The sequence below is a fragment of the Procambarus clarkii genome, chromosome 68 (assembly GCF_040958095.1).
Source record: "Procambarus clarkii isolate CNS0578487 chromosome 68, FALCON_Pclarkii_2.0, whole genome shotgun sequence".
Taxonomy (NCBI): Eukaryota; Metazoa; Arthropoda; class Malacostraca; order Decapoda; family Cambaridae; genus Procambarus; species Procambarus clarkii.
In genome coordinates, this window is record NC_091217.1 from 5940714 (window position 1) to 5960920 (window position 20207).

General features: G+C 40.1%; 2 protein-coding genes across 13 annotated transcripts in view; one reads left to right on the forward strand and one right to left on the reverse strand.

Moving 5' to 3' along the window:
• Nucleotides 1-10458, reverse strand: part of pum (pumilio) — a 285433-nt gene extending 274975 nt beyond the window's left edge. For all 12 annotated transcript variants that reach the window (XM_069310784.1, XM_069310782.1, XM_069310783.1 and 9 more), the window contains exons 1-2: nt 10305-10458; nt 1297-1402 (exon numbers count right to left, since the gene is read on the reverse strand). In XM_069310784.1, coding sequence (XP_069166885.1) covers nt 1297-1398 — 102 coding nt within the window. In that variant the 5' untranslated portion in view covers nt 1399-1402; nt 10305-10458. The remainder of the gene's footprint in view (nt 1-1296; nt 1403-10304) is intronic.
• A 7737-nt stretch (nt 10459-18195) lies between these two features.
• Nucleotides 18196-20207, forward strand: part of LOC123774778 (uncharacterized) — a 285909-nt gene continuing 283897 nt past the window's right edge. The window contains exon 1 of the mRNA XM_045769374.2: nt 18196-18729. The gene's annotated coding sequence lies outside the window, so the exon portion shown is untranslated. The remainder of the gene's footprint in view (nt 18730-20207) is intronic.

The following is a 20207-nucleotide window of genomic DNA, read 5'->3' on the forward strand; positions in this document are numbered from 1 at the left end:
CCTGAACATCCCAGGGAAGATAACCCTGAAATGCAAGGGAAGTACAGTATTTACCAGCACCTAGGGAAGAGAACCCTAGATGCATGCAGCCCAACATACAAAGAACATCTAGGTACCAAACCACACACAGTTAGCAAAGCCACAAACGCAAAAGTCAGTCAGGAAAGCGAGGCCAGAGAAGACTTGTTGACACCAGGCACATCAGTATTTACCAGCACATGTCAGTTTGGATAGCTTCAGAAAGCTAATGGGGCTCCCCACAGAAAACACCTGAAAGAGCACACCAAAACAAACAACTGTATGAAATATATCAGTAATTAATGTAAACTACGTGCACAATAATTGTCCCATGAACAAGGAATGGGGGCCACATAAACTGGAAGCCTCTGGTTCTCTGCCAAATTCAAAGAGGACCACCTGTGGGAAACCAAACAAATTACAAAGTCAACAGAAAGATACAGTGCTGACCATCCACTTGTGGAATTATAAGAAAAGTGTGAGACAGTCCAAAGCACATTTATCACTACACAAATGTGAACCATGCAGAGCCAAATCCCACAACTAAAGACTGAAGTGACCTGCCCCTCTCTGCTCTCCAATGAACCATTGAAGAGTAGTTGCATTGGAGCTTGATCAGAGCCCAAAGAAAGATGAATGAACTAAAGAACAAGTTAAACTTTAACCAAATTATGAACTGTACTGTGTGCCAAGCAAAGAGGACCAATCCAATGGCCCTAAGCCACTTGGTCTGAGACGTCAATAAACAAGTAAAGGGAGTAGGGAAAGCATCATGGCACCAAGCTCTGAAAAAACCCAAAGAGGAAAGTGGCAACAAAGAAGCTATCACAGAGCAACCATTGTCCGAACCTAATGGTCTCAACGGTAGCAAAAGGGGTGTTCCCCAGAAAACCTGATATAGCGAATGGAGTCAATTGCTGCCCAGTGGGTAAACCATGCACCCAAGCGCACTCCACCATAAAATCTCAGCAATAAGCCTAATGATTCAGGGCCACTAAAGGCATAGATGGAAAGCTGATTGAGAATTTGATACAAGGTCTAGCCACATCCAAACGTGCAATGGAACTAACTGGGACTTCTGCCAATTGACAAAGAACCTGAACAAAATAAGGAATTTTGGTTTAAGTCACTCACTCCACTATTGACAGAAAGAACAAGCAATGTGCCACTGCAAATGCATTGAAAAGATATGAACAACAAATAAACATAACAATAAAGTACTGTACCAGTAAATATCTCATGGATTATAATATGGCATGCTGCTGCAACCATTCTTACCTGAGGTCTGATGGGCTGTGGGGGTGTGGGATGAGGTATGTGTCTTCCTGCCATCATGGCCGCTGAGGGGTCACCCTCGAATGCAGCCTGGCTCCACTTCATCCACCTAAACACAAAAGTAAACAAATTATTAAATGTGACTAAATGAAAATACAGTTTTTACCATCATTGTAATCATCTCAATCATCATTGTTTCCCATTTTGGGGGAAGAGTAAGCACTCATCCATTAACCCTTCAACTGTACGACGCAATGCGGAATGTTCTTGGTAAATGTCTGTAAACTGCATGATACAATCAGATATGTTTTAAAGTACAGTATCATGTACAATTTAACCCTTAGGCAGAAAACATCATCAATTGTTGATTCACAGGGTAATGCAGTTATCATCATATGAAGATTTTAACAATTATTGTCTGGGTTTTACATGTATGATGCAAATATGGATATACAGTAATAGGTCTATGTGGAGTATACCTTGACCCATAAATTTACCTTGACTCATAAAAAAACATCATTGAATGTAATGAAATGCAAGTTTCTGGGTGAGCCCCGGAGGCTCCCTGAAGCTATCCAAACTGATAGAGTGCTCTATTAGTTTGGGGTCATCAGTCACAGGAGTCCTTTGCCTACCGAGGACCACAAGCCAGAACCTGGCCCCCTCAGAGAGGCGCAGGGATCAATGGCCTATAAGCTCTGTACATTTATATTATGTCATAATTGCCATCAACCGGGAAAGGCACCTAGAAAAATAGGCAAAATAAAACAGACCACAGTCTGGTGAAAATTGTCAAAGCCGCCACCAGACACAGCACATGATGCACCCTCAGGCTAACCAAGCATCCACCACCAATGGACCTCCTCTGGAAGTCCACCGTCTCATTCTCCATCAGAAAAGAAGGCGACGGCTGCAAAGAACAAAACGAAACCTAGGACCCACCAAACAGAATCCCAGGTGCCAGAGGTAGGAGGCTCCCCAAGGTGTAACATCTGCGGTGTAAGCCGAGAGGTTTCTCGGCTTACAAATCTCCCAAACCTCTGCGGTGTAAGTCAAGAGGAAGAAAACCTCTGGAAAGACAAATCCGAGGAACCCTAGGGCACTTGGAAACGAACCTGGGGAAAACCCCACCTACCTCATTTGCCGCCGTTTAAGATGCCTTTTTTTAAATATAATTGTTTTTGTTTTTTCACAAAACATCCATGTAAAAGAGGGGTGCATCTGACGCGAGCAAGCGTATTTCATACTGGCAAATACGGTAATTCAAATTCATAATGGGAAGGAGAGTACGAATCTCCCCCCCCCCTGCTGTAACAAATCCTGCCTAGAGGCCACAAGGGCCAGAACAGGGTCAAAAGGAGCCCAAGACCTCCAGACAGACTTCCCCTGAGCCTCAGGAACCCCAGACAAAGTTCCCGGGGCAGAGCCCTCATCCACGCCCAACACCCCTGAAGAAATGGTAAGAGTCCAGGGAAAAAGCTTCAAAGAAGGGAGTCTGCTGGGTCGACCCAATAGCCCCAGCAGGAAAATTTTGCTCAATCATCTTCGCACCTGAATTGGAAAGGATAGCCCCCGAGGCCACCCGAGCTGGGACTCATAAATCTGAGTCCCTAAAATCCAACCGGGGCAGCTCCAGAGCCTTCGATTGGGCCACCAACATGGGGCCAGATTCACGAAGCAATTACGCAAGTACTTACGAACGTGTACATCTTTCCTCAATCTTTGGCGACTTTGGTTACATTTATTAAACAGTTTACAAGCATGAAAACTTCCCAATCAACTGTTGTTGTTGTTATAAACAGCCTCTTGGAGCTTCGGAGCTTATTAACAGTTTAATAATTGTAAACAAACCCGCCAAAAATTGCGAAAAGATGCACAGGTTCGTAAGTGCTTACGTAACTGCTTCGTGAATCTGGCCCCAGGCCCATTGCAAGAAGAAGAATTGAGTATGCAACGTGGCTGCTGCCCGAGATCATCAGATAAGGGATGAGTTAATTGAAACACAAGTAGGGAACAAATTCCGCAAGACTCTGGGTCGCAGGTGTCCCCGACCCAATGGGCAGCATGACAGAGGCAGTAAAGATGATCATCTCTCTGTGGCAGGATGGCAAACGATCTTCAACTTTGCACAAAGCAAGAGTAAGCTCGGAAGAAGTATCCATAGTACGACTGAGCCCACAGAGGATTTCCAGGTCCTGTAGAGTGAATAAGCCCTACAGAAAGCCCAGGCACTGAGGCCAGTTAAGCCAGTAGAACCCTGTCTGTTAACAGGCAAACCGACTACTAGTAGCAGCTGTGAAACCTCAGGGGAAGGGGGGTAAACAGAGGAGCACCACCACTACAACCTAGGCATGCCTAATAAGTACTAAGCAGACTTCCTCTGTCCACATAGGTGAAAATACCAGAAAATTACAAATAAAAACCTCAAAATCACACAACTAGCAAACTAGCAGTCATTAAAAAACATTGGTCGTCGCTGCTGCACCAGCAGCAGCGACAAGCAAAATCCCCCCTCACCAACAAAAAACTCTCCTACCCAAGGCAAGACAGAAAGCCCCAAGATTCCCGACGCACCTCAAGAGCGAAGACAACTTCAAGCGAAGAAGTCCTCAACGGGAAGTGATTTCTGAACGCCCCAGGGAAAATAAGGCTGACAAGCAAGGACAGTATTTGCGGAGCACCTAGGGAAGGGAACCCTAGTCGCATGCAGCTCCAGTACACTAAGACACCTGGCCACCACACCCCACACACACAGCCAGAACAGTCACACAGGGCAAAAATCCAGAACAGGATTTGAGGCCAGAGGTGATGTCCGACCGCCAGCACATCAGTGAAGAACTTGAGTGGCTGGTTGCCAGCTCACCTGGTTATTCATTTTGAGATGATTTCGGGGCTTAGCATCCCTGTGGCCCAATCCCGACTATCTTCAGATGATTTTGGGGCTTAGCGTCCCCATGGCACGACTTAAGCCAGCTACCTCTCACCCCTTTGGGAAGGGGAAGAGAGGGGAAGGAAAGCACCAATGAGTGGGAGGGCTAGTTGCATGAAGTTTGTATGCAACTTTATGCAAAGTTGCATAATTTGCAACTCTGTATGTAACAAAGTTGCATACAAAGTTGCAAATTTGTTTGTCTTCTTTCTGAGGGGAAGTTCCTTTGCTTCTTCAGGATGTAGGTTGCAATTTTCACCAAACTGTGGTCTGACATGTTTTGCCTATCTTTCTGGGTGCCTTCCCCGGTTGATGGCAATTATGACATACAGTACAGTACTTTAAATGTAGAGTGCTCATAGGCCATTGCTCCCTGTGGCTCTCTGAGGGGGCCAGGTTCTGGTTCCTTCCTACAACAGTGGCTCAAACTTTTAGTGCTCTCTTCCTAGGTTGACTGTTTATAGCAGCTTCTAGTGGTACAATATTTCAGTGTGCATGAGGCAGGGAAGAGAAGCCTTCACCTTTATTTTTTGCTTCCGGAGCCTGGAAGCCAGGTTCATGATATTGTTCTTTCCCTTTGCCAACACGGGTGTGATCATTCTCAGCGTTGTTCTTCATTCTCTTGTCGTTTCCGTTAGTCTCAATAAAATTATCAGTTTATCATCCAGATTACAAATCTCCAGTGCTATTATGTCAACTTCTCATGAATTGTAAATCAATAACTTGTTTACCTTTAGGTTTTCTTTCACCAGCATGGCAAAACCTCTGCCTTTCCTATGTTAGGCAGAATAAGTATTAAGAAATAATCTGCCTATTTAGGTTAAGTCAGGGTACAGTACTAAGTTTTGATGCAAATAAAATAAATCCCTATAATGTATATTATAATAAGAAATTATTATTTGATAAGCACAATTTTTTAGAAAACAAATACTGTACTTAAGAAAATTTGGCATGTTATGCAACTCTGGCTAAAAGGTATGACATAGGCAAAAACATATATACATACATTCCCCAAATTTAGGCCAATCTCTTGGCCTAAGTTTGAGGGCCCTTAGAGCTGCATAAAAGTAAAAAACTAATACAATATATTTATTTTAAATATTTTAATTTTGACAATCAAAATTTTTTTCTTTATCATTCTTATAAAGAACCCAGAGGCACTTTCATTTTTAAAAAATTGGTCTGACACATTTTCCCCAAATGTTTATTATTTATGCATATCTACCATATTCCGTCATGTAATATATTCTTGGAGCCGTATGGGCCAATAGGCCCTCTGCAGTTCCTACTACTACACCTTACTTTGCTCCTCTTCTCTCTCGTGCCTATTTATTGCCTGTCTCTACTTCCTCATCACAATCGACTTGAGAATGGTCCAGGACGGACCGAAACGTCGTCGTCCCTTCACATTCTAGTGTGTGGTCTGGTCAACATACTTTAGCCACGTTATTGTGACTCATCGCCTGCATATTCTTGGAGGTTTCTGAATCTTTATCTAGAGCCAGGCAACCATTTGGAGAACTGTGACCTTACCCTAGCACCCTGTCTGGTCAAGTTTCTAATGACTGCAGCATTTGCAGTGATGAATTAAATATGTTATGGAATATATCACAATGAATTTTTTGTATTAAATTACAGAGTGAAATATGAAGATTGATAACCCTCATAACCCTAAGGATTATAAATAGGTTCTCCTCGTGTTGAAAAAGCTAATCATATAAGAAAAAGAAGTGCTTTATATGAAATTACAGCTATATTTGAGTTACTGTACATGTGAATTATGAGCACCTAACAAGCTTGTTTGTGAACATCTGTATATTGGAAACAGCTCTATAGGGTGTTGCACTATGTGAACGAAGGACAAAACAATTAACATTGTGCTACTTGAAAGTAATGAAATGCCAATTTCTGGGTGAGCTCCGTTGGCTCCTTGATTCCTTCCCTCCCTTCCTGGTTATCGGTTGGTTATCTACATTTGCTCTAGAACTGGAGCGAGATGCTGGCTGACAAGTAACGTACGTACCTTTCCCCTCCCTCCAAACAAGTGGGGGAGGTGGGGCAAACGAGCTCTTGACGGTTCCGAGAGATTTCAATCGTTTGTTTACATAGTTACAGTCTCCGTGGTGTAGTGGTAAGACACTCGCCTGGCGTTCCGCGAGCGCTATGTCATGGGTTCGTATCCTGGCCGGGGAGGATTTACTGGGCGCAATTCCTTAACTGTAGCCTCTGTTTAACGCAACAGTAAAATGTGTACTTGGATGAAAAAACGATTCTTCGCGGCGGGGATCGTATTCCAGGGACCTGCCCGAAACGCTACGCGTACTAGTGGCTGTACAAGAATGTAACAACTCTTGTATATATCTCAAAAAAAAAAAAAAAAAAAAAAAAATAGTTGGAGGAGTTCTTTAGGTGGTTTTTGAGCGTTAGTTTCTTCTGAAGCCAGCAGAGGTTTCTTTTGACTCACTGACTTTCTGGGTGCCTTTCCCAGTGAGGTGGCAAAAATTAAATAAATAAGCTCGTAATCCTAACTATGTTTCCACCGCTTCACCACAGTCCTTGTGGCGCAGTGGTAAAGCACTTGCTCAACACTTCGTGAGCACTTTGATCTGGGTTCGTATCCTGTCTGGGGAGGATTGAATGGGCACCAATCCTTATCTGTGGCCTCTGTTCACCCAGCAGTGAATGGATACTCCGGGAAAAATTAGGATTAAAGACCTGCCCGAAATGCTATGCGTGCTAGTGGCTTTACAAGAATGTAAGAACTCTTGTATACTGTGTATATATATATATAAATGTCACTGCTCTTTGTGCCTCTTTGAGTGGGCCAGGTTTTGGCACTGGTCCCTGGGTAGGCCTATAAAATTCCACTGCTGATGTGACCTAATAGATTGTTCCTTCTCAGCATATTATCTTCAGTGAGCCACAAGGCACCCCCCCCCCACACAAGAAAAATTTTAATTTACATGCTTTAGAATGCAGAATAAGGGGTGACATGATTGAAGTACAGCATGCAAATGATTGAAAGGGTACAGCAATTAAAATATAAATAATGTGGTAAATATATCAATAAAAATAGTACAAGAAGCAATGGATATTTATACATATCTAACATATTATATATATGCCATATTAAAAATTGGCATATCCACTAAAATGGATAAGTTTAGATTCAGGAAAGATCTGGTTAAACGCTGGCTTAGAAATAGGGTGGACAATCTGTGAAACAAGCTGCCAGGTGGCATAATAGACGTGGGGATCACTTCAGTGTTTCAAGTTTGAATCAGACTCGTATATAGGAGTGTGTCTAGGTGGATATAAATAGGAGCTACCTCATATGGGCCAACAGGCATTTCTGCAGGGTCCTTAATTCTTATGTTCTTATGTTAGGCCATACTATTTTATGATATCTAAATTGAGCAATGCTCTATGGGCCTATACCCGACATAATAATAATAATAATAATAATAATAATAATAATAATAATAATAATAATAATAACTTATATTAGGTTAGGAATCATAGTCCAGATAATCCTTAAATTGCTCCAGATATTGGCAGCTTTCCAGTGTTGTGGAACATGTTTCTAATTCACTGCTTATTGATAGCACTTCTATGTGATGATTAGCTTTTGATGCAGATTGGCCAAAAGGAAAGATCAGATTACCAGGGCCAATACAGTATTGTACTCAGTGTATGTAATTTCTTAATTTCTGTGATTAAGCTAACTGGTATCGAGTAAAAGTGGTAAAAAAAAATTAGTAAAAATATGGTACCTTCAGATCAGGGCTGACGAAAGGTCATTCTTGTACAGTACATAATGTTTTAGTGATTTATACGGTTCCGTTCAGCTCTCAGGGGTTAAGACGACATATAAATTTCTCACCGATTTTCTGTGAAATCTATATGTATTTACAAATTACTGTACAATACTGTACTATTAATGGGAAGTACTAATTACACCACCAGTTTCTAAGATTTTTCATCAGGGGAAGTACAGTACAATATTAGATTACTGGTATATTACAATTGGTATGGTTAATCAGGCTAGGTATTGTGACCCAAATTAAAATAATTATGCTCTCTCAAAGTATAAGACCAGCAAAACTGTTTATGGGTGTGTATGAATGGGCTGAGTATGGAAGCAGGTGTGATAAGACAGAGGAGACATACTGGGACACCAGCATATGTGTTTACTGCCAAGATAGTGGCCTCAAATTAGAGACTGATGCTCGATATGAAAATTAACATGCCAAAGGTCAAAATACACAAGTTTTATAACAAAACTACATTATTCTATATCCAAATAATACATTATTCTATCCCATGGAACAATTTCGTACACTATTATAGGAATTTTATGTATGCAGGTCACAAAACAAAATTATTTCTGCCCTTTTCATGCCCAATGTTGATTTGTGCTGTTTTTTTATTTACCTTTATGATATTTACTATGAATCAGTATAGGTCTATACCTGTACTTATAACGGTAATCAAGTCATGGACATGAAAAAGGTATCCATGGCAAATATAGACAAACTGCACGGTGTGAGGTACTGTATTTTCTTTCTTGCCATGTGAGTTAATGGTTTTGCAAGAATATAATTTTAACACCAACATTGTTACAAGACAAACTGTACATTCTTGTAAAGATTTAAGCAAAATAAACAAGTAAAATTGCAGCAGCTACTGGGCCCAAACTTATGTTTTAACGAGTCCAAGTTAGTTTACCGAGACACTAAGATACAACTCAAAAGGATAGAGTAGCTTAGGTTATTTCTACCCTCCAACTCTTTTTAACATTCAGATGCCAGAACGAATATTATAGAATGTAGAATTTTTTTTTAAGTACGTTACTTGGTTAAATTTGACTTTATTAGTGAATGATTATTTTTCAATTGGCAAGTTTAACGGTCTACTGAAGCAAAAGATTTAATATAGTAGTCTTCCCCCTTCAATAAATGTTAGTTGAGATGCCAAGTGTAGAAGCACAGAAGAATTTGTATACAAGTATGGCACTAGATCTACACTATGAGATTTCTTTATCTGAATGAAAACAAAGCATTATCATTATTATTAGTATTAGTATTATTAGTATTATTATTATTACTGTATTATTGTTACTATATAGGATAAAAATGTACACTTGTGTATTTGTGAAATTTATGTTAAGAAATTACACTAAGTCTTTCCGCACTCTCCAGAGTGCTTTGTCAAGGTCTGAGTGTGTGGTGAGGACGAGACTTGCATCTCAACATCTCAACGTTGATTAGACGTCAAGATCTTAAGACTCGTCCTAACCACACACTCAGACCTTGACAAAGCACTCAGAAGAGTGCAAAAGACTTGGTGTAATTTCATTACATAAATTTCACAAATACACAAGTATGAGTTTTTTCCTGTTATTATATCTGTAAGAAGACATTACCATTACTTATTATCATTATTATTATTATTATCACTTAGCCTCCAGTCGATAACATATAAATATTACCCAAGTTAGGTAAGGAAAATAAAAATCTTCACCCGACAATTCTATATAAACATAATGATAAAATTAAAGAGTATCCAAGAGTCACAGAGAAACGACTTATTGGATACAATTTACACAGCTCCTGGTATTATGAAGACTGGTGGCAGGAGACATTATGTCTCTTCCTGTGGGAGACATTATGGCTTAGCTGCCTCCACACCACCACACTTGACCCCTACGTCTATTAGCAATATATTTAGGATGATGTTTCTGGGGGGGAAGTATATGCAATGCTGTGGGTGGTTGAGGATCATTTTGGTGTAGAAAATTATAGAAAATTAATTCCCCCCCTACAGCCAGCACCTAAACTCATTATAATCTCTCAACATTTACCATCTTAATAGTTCTCTCAAAGCAGGAAACATTAAGTTACAATAATACATATAATATATTCAAGTTAACCGTCTATCTTGCTTTTCATGTAGTTTGCATACAAAAAATATATATAACTCGGATACGAGTAGGTTTGTGGACAGAAAAAGTTGACAGGCCATGTTATCCGGTATTCCAGACAGAACATTGTAGTGACAACGCGTATCATCTTCCCCATACCTTTATTTCTCGTATCCTTGGGACACCGTTGTCAATTACTTTGTCCTAAACCTATTCCGTCCTATTTAAGCTGACTGAGGGTGAATACGTCTGCCTGCTTGTCATCCCCGGAACATGGCGCTCTCCTCAAAACAATCACCAAAAGCCAACTTTGTAATATTATTTCTCGCTCTTTTTATGACTGATTTGACGAACTGCTGAGGGAATATGGTTGCCCTAGAGGTAAGGTTCTTATTTAGTGGCTCGGAACGTCAAAAATAGAGTTCAATTTAGTAGGAGAAGCGATAAAAACAAAGGTGGCGTGAAACATCATTGGCAGGAGGTGGTCAAGTGAAGCGCGGGGAGCGTGGCGCTCACATGGTCAGCATCTTATATACCAGCATATTTCATATACTCATATATTATATACCAGCACACCTCATATACTCATATATACCAGAACACATCATACTCATATATACCTGCACACCTCATATACTCATATATTATATACCAGAACACCTCATACTCATATATTATAGACAAGCACACCTCATGTGCTCATATATTATTTACCTGAGGACCACTAACCCTAGTGGCCTTGACGAGGACAGAAAGCCGGCTGCTTGTCGAAGGTCCCCCCATTTATATTGATGATCTGTTCCAGGTATATTTTGAAATTCAACACAGTTTTGGCAGTTACAGCTTTGACGGGTAGGATGTTCCATGGGTTAATTAATAATCCAATTCAATTCAATTTCTTTCTTTATTATGCACCCCATACCCATCCCGTGGGCGGTGGTGTAAAGGATTACAGAGGCACATAATCGGTTCAGGAACTGAACCCTCTAGTTCGTTTAACTAAGCAAATAACAATCTTTTGACGCTAATTACAAAATTATTAATGTTATATATACATGTACACATATACATACATGTACATATATATACGTATGCATATATACACATACATATTTAATCACCCACACAAATACACACATCAATAATCTTTTGTGTCACAAGTGATTCAACAAGAGGCTCACAACAGTCACTATACAAGGCACTTTACATCTATGATGAGTCACTCAGTTACTAGTCTTGCTGCACACCCACCCAACTGGGCGGCAGCTTAACAGTCATGTGCAGGCATTACCTACAGTAAACAAATTTTGGATACTGTACTTCGCTAAGATTTCGGGTAGCACATCATTATGAATGAAGTACTTACACATTTCTTGGACACTATTGATGGTGTTATCTCTAAATTCCGCGATTTTTTCACATTCCATTATATAATGACACAAAGAATGCGAATAGTTCTGCTGGCAGAGTTTACATTTAGTCAAATAATAACCCTGTGGGTGAAAAAACATCTGTTCTCAGCCCTACATTGTGGCTTGTTGAGTTTGACACCGTTTCTCCTTTTTGTGAAACATCCGGTGTGACAGTTTTTGTGAAACATTTGTTCTCAGCCCTACATTGTGGCTTGTTGAGTTTGAAACCGTTTCTCCTTTTTGTGTTACATCTGACCTGAAGAAAATATCCGGATCAACATCCTCTAACTTGTTCAATATTTTAAGTTTAAATCAGATCCTCCGTTATGCCTGGTTTTCAGTGTTATTAGCCCTGTAGTCTTTAAGCGTTCCTGATACGAGAAACGACTTGGCTCTGGAATGACTTTTATTGTCTGGTGTTGCACCTTCTCCACAGCAGCTATGTCCTTCTGAAAATTAGGTCTCTGTTGTGCAACTTGTAATGAGTGGTGGATCTTGACTCCAAAATCCCTTTTTTCATCAATCTGCTGTAATGTAATGTTATTAGGTAATTGTGGCGTGGGTTGTTATGTCACACATGCATCTTGGTCTTGCATTTGTCGATATTAAAAAGCATTTGCCGGTCTTCTGATTATTTGTGGAGTTCATGTACATCTCTTTATAAGGCTTCAATATCGTTATCATTTCCCGCTTTCATAAATCTTTGTGTCATCTGCAAATTTGATGATGTGGTTTGTAATATTCTTGTCTGTCATTGATGTATATGACAAAAAGGGTAGGTCCCAAAATGGACCCTTGTGGCACCCCACTTATCACATTTCTCCATTATGATCCGTTTCCACTTAGCATGACCCTTTGTTTTCTTTTCTTCAACCATTGTTTTATCCATTCTAATATTTTACCATTTATTCCATGGGCCTGTAATTTCCCTGCCAATCTTTCACGTGGTACCTTATGAAAAGCTTTAGCAAAATCCCTGTATACTACATTCACCGGAAGGCCTTTGTCTGAGTAGTTGGTTACCTTCTCCAAAAATGTGAGCAAATTTGTAAGGCAGGATCTGTTTTTAACAAACCCATGTTGTGTCAATTGTACAAGGTTGTTCACTGAAAGATGTGAATGATTCCCTCCCTGAGGAGTCTCTCCATGAGCTTGCAGATGTGTGATGTCAAGCTGATCGGCCGGTAGTTTTCTGCTGAGCTCTTTCTACATTTTTTTTGTAAAATAGGGGCAACATTTGCATACTTCCAATGTAGAGTGACTACCCCTTTAGTCCAGAGATTTTGTGAAAAGTAGTTTCAGCGGCAGGCATAGTTCTTCTGCCAGTTCATTTAAGACTTTTGATTGGATTCCATCCATACCTGAGTCTTTTGAGTCTTTTAGTTTATCAATGTTCTTTCTAATTATTTCGCATGTTCTGGATATATCCATAAATTCATTCTCCTCCCATTTTCCAAACGTTTGTGTGGGTGATGGGATGTCATCCAACCTTTCGTGTGTGAACACTGATGTAAAATAATAATTTGAAGTAAACATAAACTCACTCCACACATTCTCTTGTGTCAATTACATTTACAAAACCTTGTTCTTAAATGCAAACCCTGCTCTGAAACTCTCCCTCGACAGATGTAATAAGACCCATTATCACCACACCAGAAATAAATATCTCTTTGATATCCCCAGAGTCAAACTTAATCTGTGTAAACACTCTATGCAAATAAAGGAACCTAGTTTATGGAACTCACTCCCTAATGATTTGAAAAGCTGTCCAACTTTTGTCTCATTCAAAAACAAAACCAAAAAGTACCTAATTTCATCCTCATAGTTTCCTACCTTGTGCTGTAAAATTGCACAAAAAGATCTCCAAACCTAAGACCCCTAAACTTGCTCTAACATGTTTTGTTGTTTAAGATTCACTACTTGGAACAAAAAGTTCCAAGCAGCACGGGCTATGGTGAGCCCATAGTGCTCTAACAGCTTATGCTGCTAGAACTATGCACGCACTGCTTGCATATTGAATCTACCCCCCAAAATATACATCTTGCTAGTACTAATGTTAACAGGGGTTTTAATATGGAAATTGCCAGTAGTGAAATGAGTCCAAATAATGCTAATGACATTCCTCTATTTGAGCTTGAAACTGCACTTAATTAAGAAGGGCAGAGCAACGTCTCCTGGAGACGATGGCATAACGTACTATGGCTTCTTACCTACATACCTAATAGTCCGCTGCTAGAATATATATATATTGCATTTGATATATGCATATCTTTTTCCCTAAGTCTCTTGAAAAAAATTGTTTGCCAGTCTCCAAAATTAGGAATTTATCCTTATCAACGTCATGCAACATTTGCCATTTTTCTTTCTAAATCTGCAGATTATTTGGGGCCTTCTATAGCTCAATAAAATATTCATTTTAATATTCTGTTTCACTTATCTCTGTACCATCTGTAGATTTACGGATTTACTACTTACAATAGCCTCATATGTTATTGTTTATATTCAATTGTATATTATTGTTTACCTCAACTTGATATTGCTGTTTAATTCAACCATATTTCTGTTTGCCACAGCTTTATATTACTACTGTTTATCTCCTTATCTCGACTTCAAACCACATTTGGCAGCCTCGGTACACTTTTAGCTGATGTTCAAGTAAGTTTATTGAGAAAATAAAATACATCTCTAAAGGGTAGAGTAAATTAGGCTATTTCTACCCTCGTATATTTAAGGTCCCTCAAATACACGGGTACAAAACTGTTCACCCAAGGTTGTTAAACGATTGGTGAGTCGTGTTCCAGATAAAACTAGCAGGGGATAAGGTTGAGTTATGAGAAAAGAAAGTTCTAAGCTTGCTAACAGGAGTCGTCTATTGCTGTTCCCTCGTAAACCATTTAAAAAAAGGATATCGTAGCCAATGAGGCGGGAAAGAGTCAGTGCAGCGCGGGCTGCAGTGGTGGAAGGTGGAGCTCGCGCCGCAGCTTATTGCCTTCTCCTAAATTAATATCTTGATGAGACTTGTGATGCCTTTATATCTGCGCTTTGTTTTCAAGTAAGTCGAGGGTGTAGTTTCATCACAATTATTAATTTTCATGGATGAATCGTATGTTTTTGATGATACTCTTAAGGCAATAAAGCCTTTGATCGCAGGTTCATGAATGTAAACAATCCACTCTCAGACTATACTTGTCTAGTTAAGGTCGTACCTAAGACACACACTCGTCAACTATAACGTAATGCTATGACACAATCCACAAATCTGAAAATAAAAGAAGTGGCGACGTTTCGGTCCGTCTTGGACCGAAACGTCGGTCCAAGGACAAGTGTCCATAGACTTTGTTCGGGACAATTGGTATTAGTATACCTCGTCGGGGGACATTTGGAACATTAGTATACCCTACCTGGGACATGAGGACCACTGGTTTACTACGGGGACATGTGTAGTATTGGTAGTATACCGTACAGGTGACGTTTAGAGTAATGGTATACTCCTATCGGGGATATTTAGCGTATTGGTATACCCAGCCGGGAACATTTGGAATACTGGTATACCCAGCTGGGGGCATATTTAAAATTTTCTATACACATCCGGGGTCACTTGGAATATTGGTATATTATGGAATATTAGGGTTTTCGTGTTTGGTTACGCGATCCTTTAACTAAGTATTGCCTGCATTTTTGTTTTCTCCATTTTCTTTTATTCTCTCTCTGAGTTGGGGTGAACGATTTTAAAATTAAATTTAATAAAAAAATTTATTCAGGAAAAGTACATAAATAGTTGATTTACAAACATAATGTCGGATTTATAGATAGAGCTAGTACATACAATTTATATTTAAACATTTTAAATATTAATGTTGTTTAAACATTTAAACAATTTAAACAATTTATTTGTTAGTGTTAAATTTAAAGAATTTAGCACGAGTATGATGATAATAATAATAATAATGGAATTGGGTACTTTTTTATTTTACTTTTATATAGGGCATAGGTTAGACAATTTTTTTTAATTCATTAGGGAGTGAGTTCCATAGACTGAGTCCTTTTATTTGCAAGGAGTGTTTGCACGGATTCAGTTTGACTCTGGGTTGTTGTTGTTATAGATTCAGCTACTCGGAACAAGTTCCAAGTAGCACGGACTATGGTGAGCCCATAACTTACCTGGCACAGGAGCGGGGCAAGTAGCACTGGGTTTAGTGAGCCCGTAGTGGACTTACCTGGCACAGGAGCGGGGCAAGTAGCACTGGGTTTAGTGAGCCCGTAGTGGACTTACCTGGCACAGGAGCGGGGCAAGTAGCACTGGGTTTAGTGAGCCCGTAGTGGACTTACCTGGCACAGGAGCGGGGCAAGTAGCACTGGGTTTAGTGAGCCCGTAGTGGACTTACCTGGCACAGGAGCGGGGCAAGTAGCACTGGGTTTAGTGAGCCCGTAGTGGACTTACCTGGCACAGGAGCGGTACTGTGTGTTGTTTGACTCTGGGGATATCAAAGAGATATATATTTATTTCTGGTGTGGTGCGCATGGGTTCTATTCCACCTATCAGTGAAATGTTTCAGATCAGGATTAACATGTAGGAACAAAGTGTTGTACATGTAAATAACACACGAGAATGCGTGGAGTGAGGGTATGTTTAGCATGTTTAGGGATTTAAACAGAGGGGCTGTGTGTTGTCTGGAGATAGAGTGTGTTGTATGCGGGTGGTGAAGTTTAGTCCCTTGTCTTATGTATAGGCCAAAGAACATTCAATCATTTGTATTGCTAATGTAACCATGTCTATTTAAAGTTGAATTTGGTTTGATGATTTACTTCAAAATAAAATGTAGCAGGTCTTTTCTGTGTTTAGTATGAGTTTGTTAGTTGACATCCATTTGTGGACTTTTTTTTAATTTGTTATTGATAATATTATTTAGTGTGTGGGGGTTGGGGTCTGAATAGATGAAGGTAGTATCATCAGCAAATAATAGAGGTTTAAGAATGTTAGATATATTTGACAAATCATTGATGTAAGATAATATACAATATACATTAATAGATAATGTAAGATGTATATAAAACATAGGACACTCAAATCATTGATGTAAGATAATATGGGACACTCAAGAAAATACGTCGAATCTATGAAAGACACAACGGAAGATAACGCAAGGGAACCCAACAAACACTGAGAGGAAAGTAGGAGAAAAGAACAAAGTCAAGCTAAAATGCATAAAAGAGGCAGAGGAGGACCAAAATACAAGCAACACAACAAGAGCCGTGTTTCCATCCACTATCATGTTCCACAGACACTTTGAACATTACCTCCTTCGCTGTTTCAGACACCATACCGCCATAATTAATTTCAAAAAAATATACCCTCGAAGTGCCTTTTAATATTGAGCTTGTATTGGGGAGAGGAGACCTTCTCACTACATACAAAATACCAAGTAGTCAAAGCATTGGTGATATATCTCGACAACGAAGCAGTTAGGCAACGTCTGACTTATACAACTCACACCACCAGGACAATCATGGATAGAAAACCTAAACCTGACAACAAAAACAGCAATGATCAGCTAACGTAGCTACAACGTAATATCCAGTCCTCACCGCCGCGTGCATCAAGTCTAACTTTAAAAAACATTTCGAGCTTCAACATTGAGGCGTCTCCTAACATTACTATTGCGATATGACGTAGCTTCCTATTTAACTTTTAAATTTATTGGAGCCAGATTGTTAAGAAAGGTGATGAAATGCTGGAAAAGAGTAGGAGTTTTGAGGCCAAAGAACAAAAATATCAACTTAGCTAAGCCAGAGAAAGGGACGAGTATCAATAATGGGAAAAGGAATAATTTAAAACAATTCCATAATGGGATTAGCAAGAACAGGAAAGAGATGATAACCCATAGCGATACCTAAAGTTGGAGAGAAATATTTATCACTGAAAGAGGAGTTAGAGTCATCACAGTCTGATGAGATCGAGGAAGACGTTAGTAGGAAGCTTGGAGATGAAGAAGGCCCTCAGTATGAAGTTATTTAGTAGCCTGATAGACAACTTCAAGGTTGAAGATCCTGACATCTTTCTGAACAGTATACAAAAGGCAGACAATATATCGAAAATTTACACAAATATTGTAGATAACGAAGGAAAAAACATTGAAAGTATGTCCATGGACTCTGCACTCCTTCCAGATTCCTGGAACTCCACATTTATAAAGAAATGCAAATTTCCACTACTACTACTAGGGCTCAGTGTAATATTGAGAAAAACGCACAAATATGAGAAAGTACGAATTGGTAAACGAACATGCCAGTGACCTACCCAAAGAGCGAGTTTTGCAGGCCCCAGTTTGAGCTACAGGTTACTGGCAACTACGCCTTGCCAATCAGCCATAACCTACCTTGTCGCCATTCTAATAGTGCTGCCTGTCCTTCCCACCCCAACCCTATCTCTTCCACTGAAATCAGATGTGGCAGCGCCATCGACTGAAAAAAAAAGAGAGAACGCAAGCGATGTAAAGAAGGTAAATGAGCGAGGAGAAGGTGGAGGAAGGCGGTATTGATCACCTGTTGCGCGGAGCGTGTGTCAATGGCGGGGTGGTGGGTGGAGTGTGTGTGTGTGCGTGCGTGTGCGTGCGTGTGTCAGGCGGCGGCAGGTAGCCTAGCGTGGTGCACATGGGCCCTCGCTGCTCCTCCTCTCGCACCACTCTCACTGGGGGCGCCTCCCTCCTCCACACCCTCAAGTTCTCCATCAGACTTTTAATTTGTTGAGTTAATATTTTGAGAATTATACTGTCCCGTTTTTTCGAGTGTATACCTCTGGAAAAGTTATAATAGACAAAAATTGGCGTTAATAAATTGCTAAAAAAGGAAAACAATTTTGATTCCTGAGGACTCGTCGTACATATTTGTAGTAGCCTCGTGTGCGCTCATATTGTACTTGAATAGCCTACAAATATATAATTGTGATTTCATAAAAAAATTGAAAATGAAGTTTATTTTAATATGAAAGTAGTGTTATTTAAGGAGACGTGGCATTATTACCACAGTGTGTGAGGGTAAGGTTGTGGAGGTGGGTGGAGATGTGGGGAAGTGAATGTCTGGAGTTGACACAGTAATGAATTGTGAGACCAAATCTGGATGCAACTAATATATGTTATACTAGTGACCAGGGAGTTCCAGGAGACCTGGACCAGGTGAGTACAACCATTAGGTACTAGTGATGACTGGCAATGCCAAGTTTTGTGATCATACTATGTAAATAATCTGTTTATCAGTATTTAGAACCAACAGTATTGGGGTTTATCAATAGTTAGGAGTAAGTAAATTTTTAAATGGTGTTTTGCATTTGGGTTGTCAAGGTACAAGTTGATTTGTTTGAATCTGTACATGTCTTTACCTGTACATACCTGTTTACGATTTCGATAGTTCTTCACCAATCGGATTCTGACTTAGGGTCCAGCCTTGCTTGGTTATTTCCTGCTCTATGAGTCTCAGCCTGTTGGACCCCGCACCGTTCTTGTGCCAGGTAAGTCCACTACGGGCTCACCATAGCCCGTGCTACTTGGAACTTGTTCCGAGTAGCTGAATTTATAACAACAACACCAATATTGGACCAAGTTATCCCAAGTCGAGCTTGGCCCCACGCCGAGCTCGGGGAGTAGAACTCTCGGAAACCCTCTCCAGGTCTTTGAATCCCGCAGGCCCACATATATCCATGACAGCCAGGCTGATCTAGTAACTCCAACAGAAATTTGCAAAGTTCAGTAACAAAGCTAATAATGCCGTGTTATTCCAGCAATTTTTTTTATTTGTTGGCAAGAGATTGAAGAGTCGTTGACCTCTGATATTTACACCGTGTGTTGTGTAACCGGGCCTATTGTACCCCATACTTTTCATAGGAATTATTTTCCATTTCGTGCCATATCTAAAGATGCCGTTGGTGTGTTGCAACACACGGAAGCACTCTGGCGCTTTTTCTGGTTTCTTGGTTGCTATTTGTAAATATATTTTAATAAGTCTGTCCAACACGCATTGTAACCAATAATACCCAACCATTGCATAGTGGGGTAAGCTGAGTAGGCGTAGTTCAGGTTGGGCATGGCTACACCCTAGTAGGTAGGGAAAGTTCAGGTTGGGCATGGCTACACCCTAGTAGGTAGGGAAAGTTCAGGTTGGGCATGGCTACACCCTAGTAGGTAGGGAAAGTTCAGGTTGGGCATGGCTACACCCTAGTAGGTAGGGAAAGTTCAGGTTGGGCATGGCTACACCCTAGTAGGTAGGGAAAGTTCAGGTTGGGCATGACCACACCCTAGTAGGTAGGGAAAGTTCAGGTTGGGCATGGCTACAATGATCACTGTACATGTGTACAATGATCACATGTACAGTACAACAGAGATCACATTTATGGTATATCAGTTATCTTCATAATTCAACAATCACTACTAACATGGTGCAACACTCACTCCGCCCAACAATAACCATCTTGGAGAATGCTACGCCCTCGGAGACAAAGTAAAACATTCATTTGCAAAACGCCTCAATACAGTCATAATGCCTTAAATGAATTGTTTATTGCAACAATCACTGGAGCCGCACATTGCGTACTATAAAACAATAATTACTGAATAGTTACAAAACCACCACCAGGAGAGTACATCATTCCCGCCAGAGT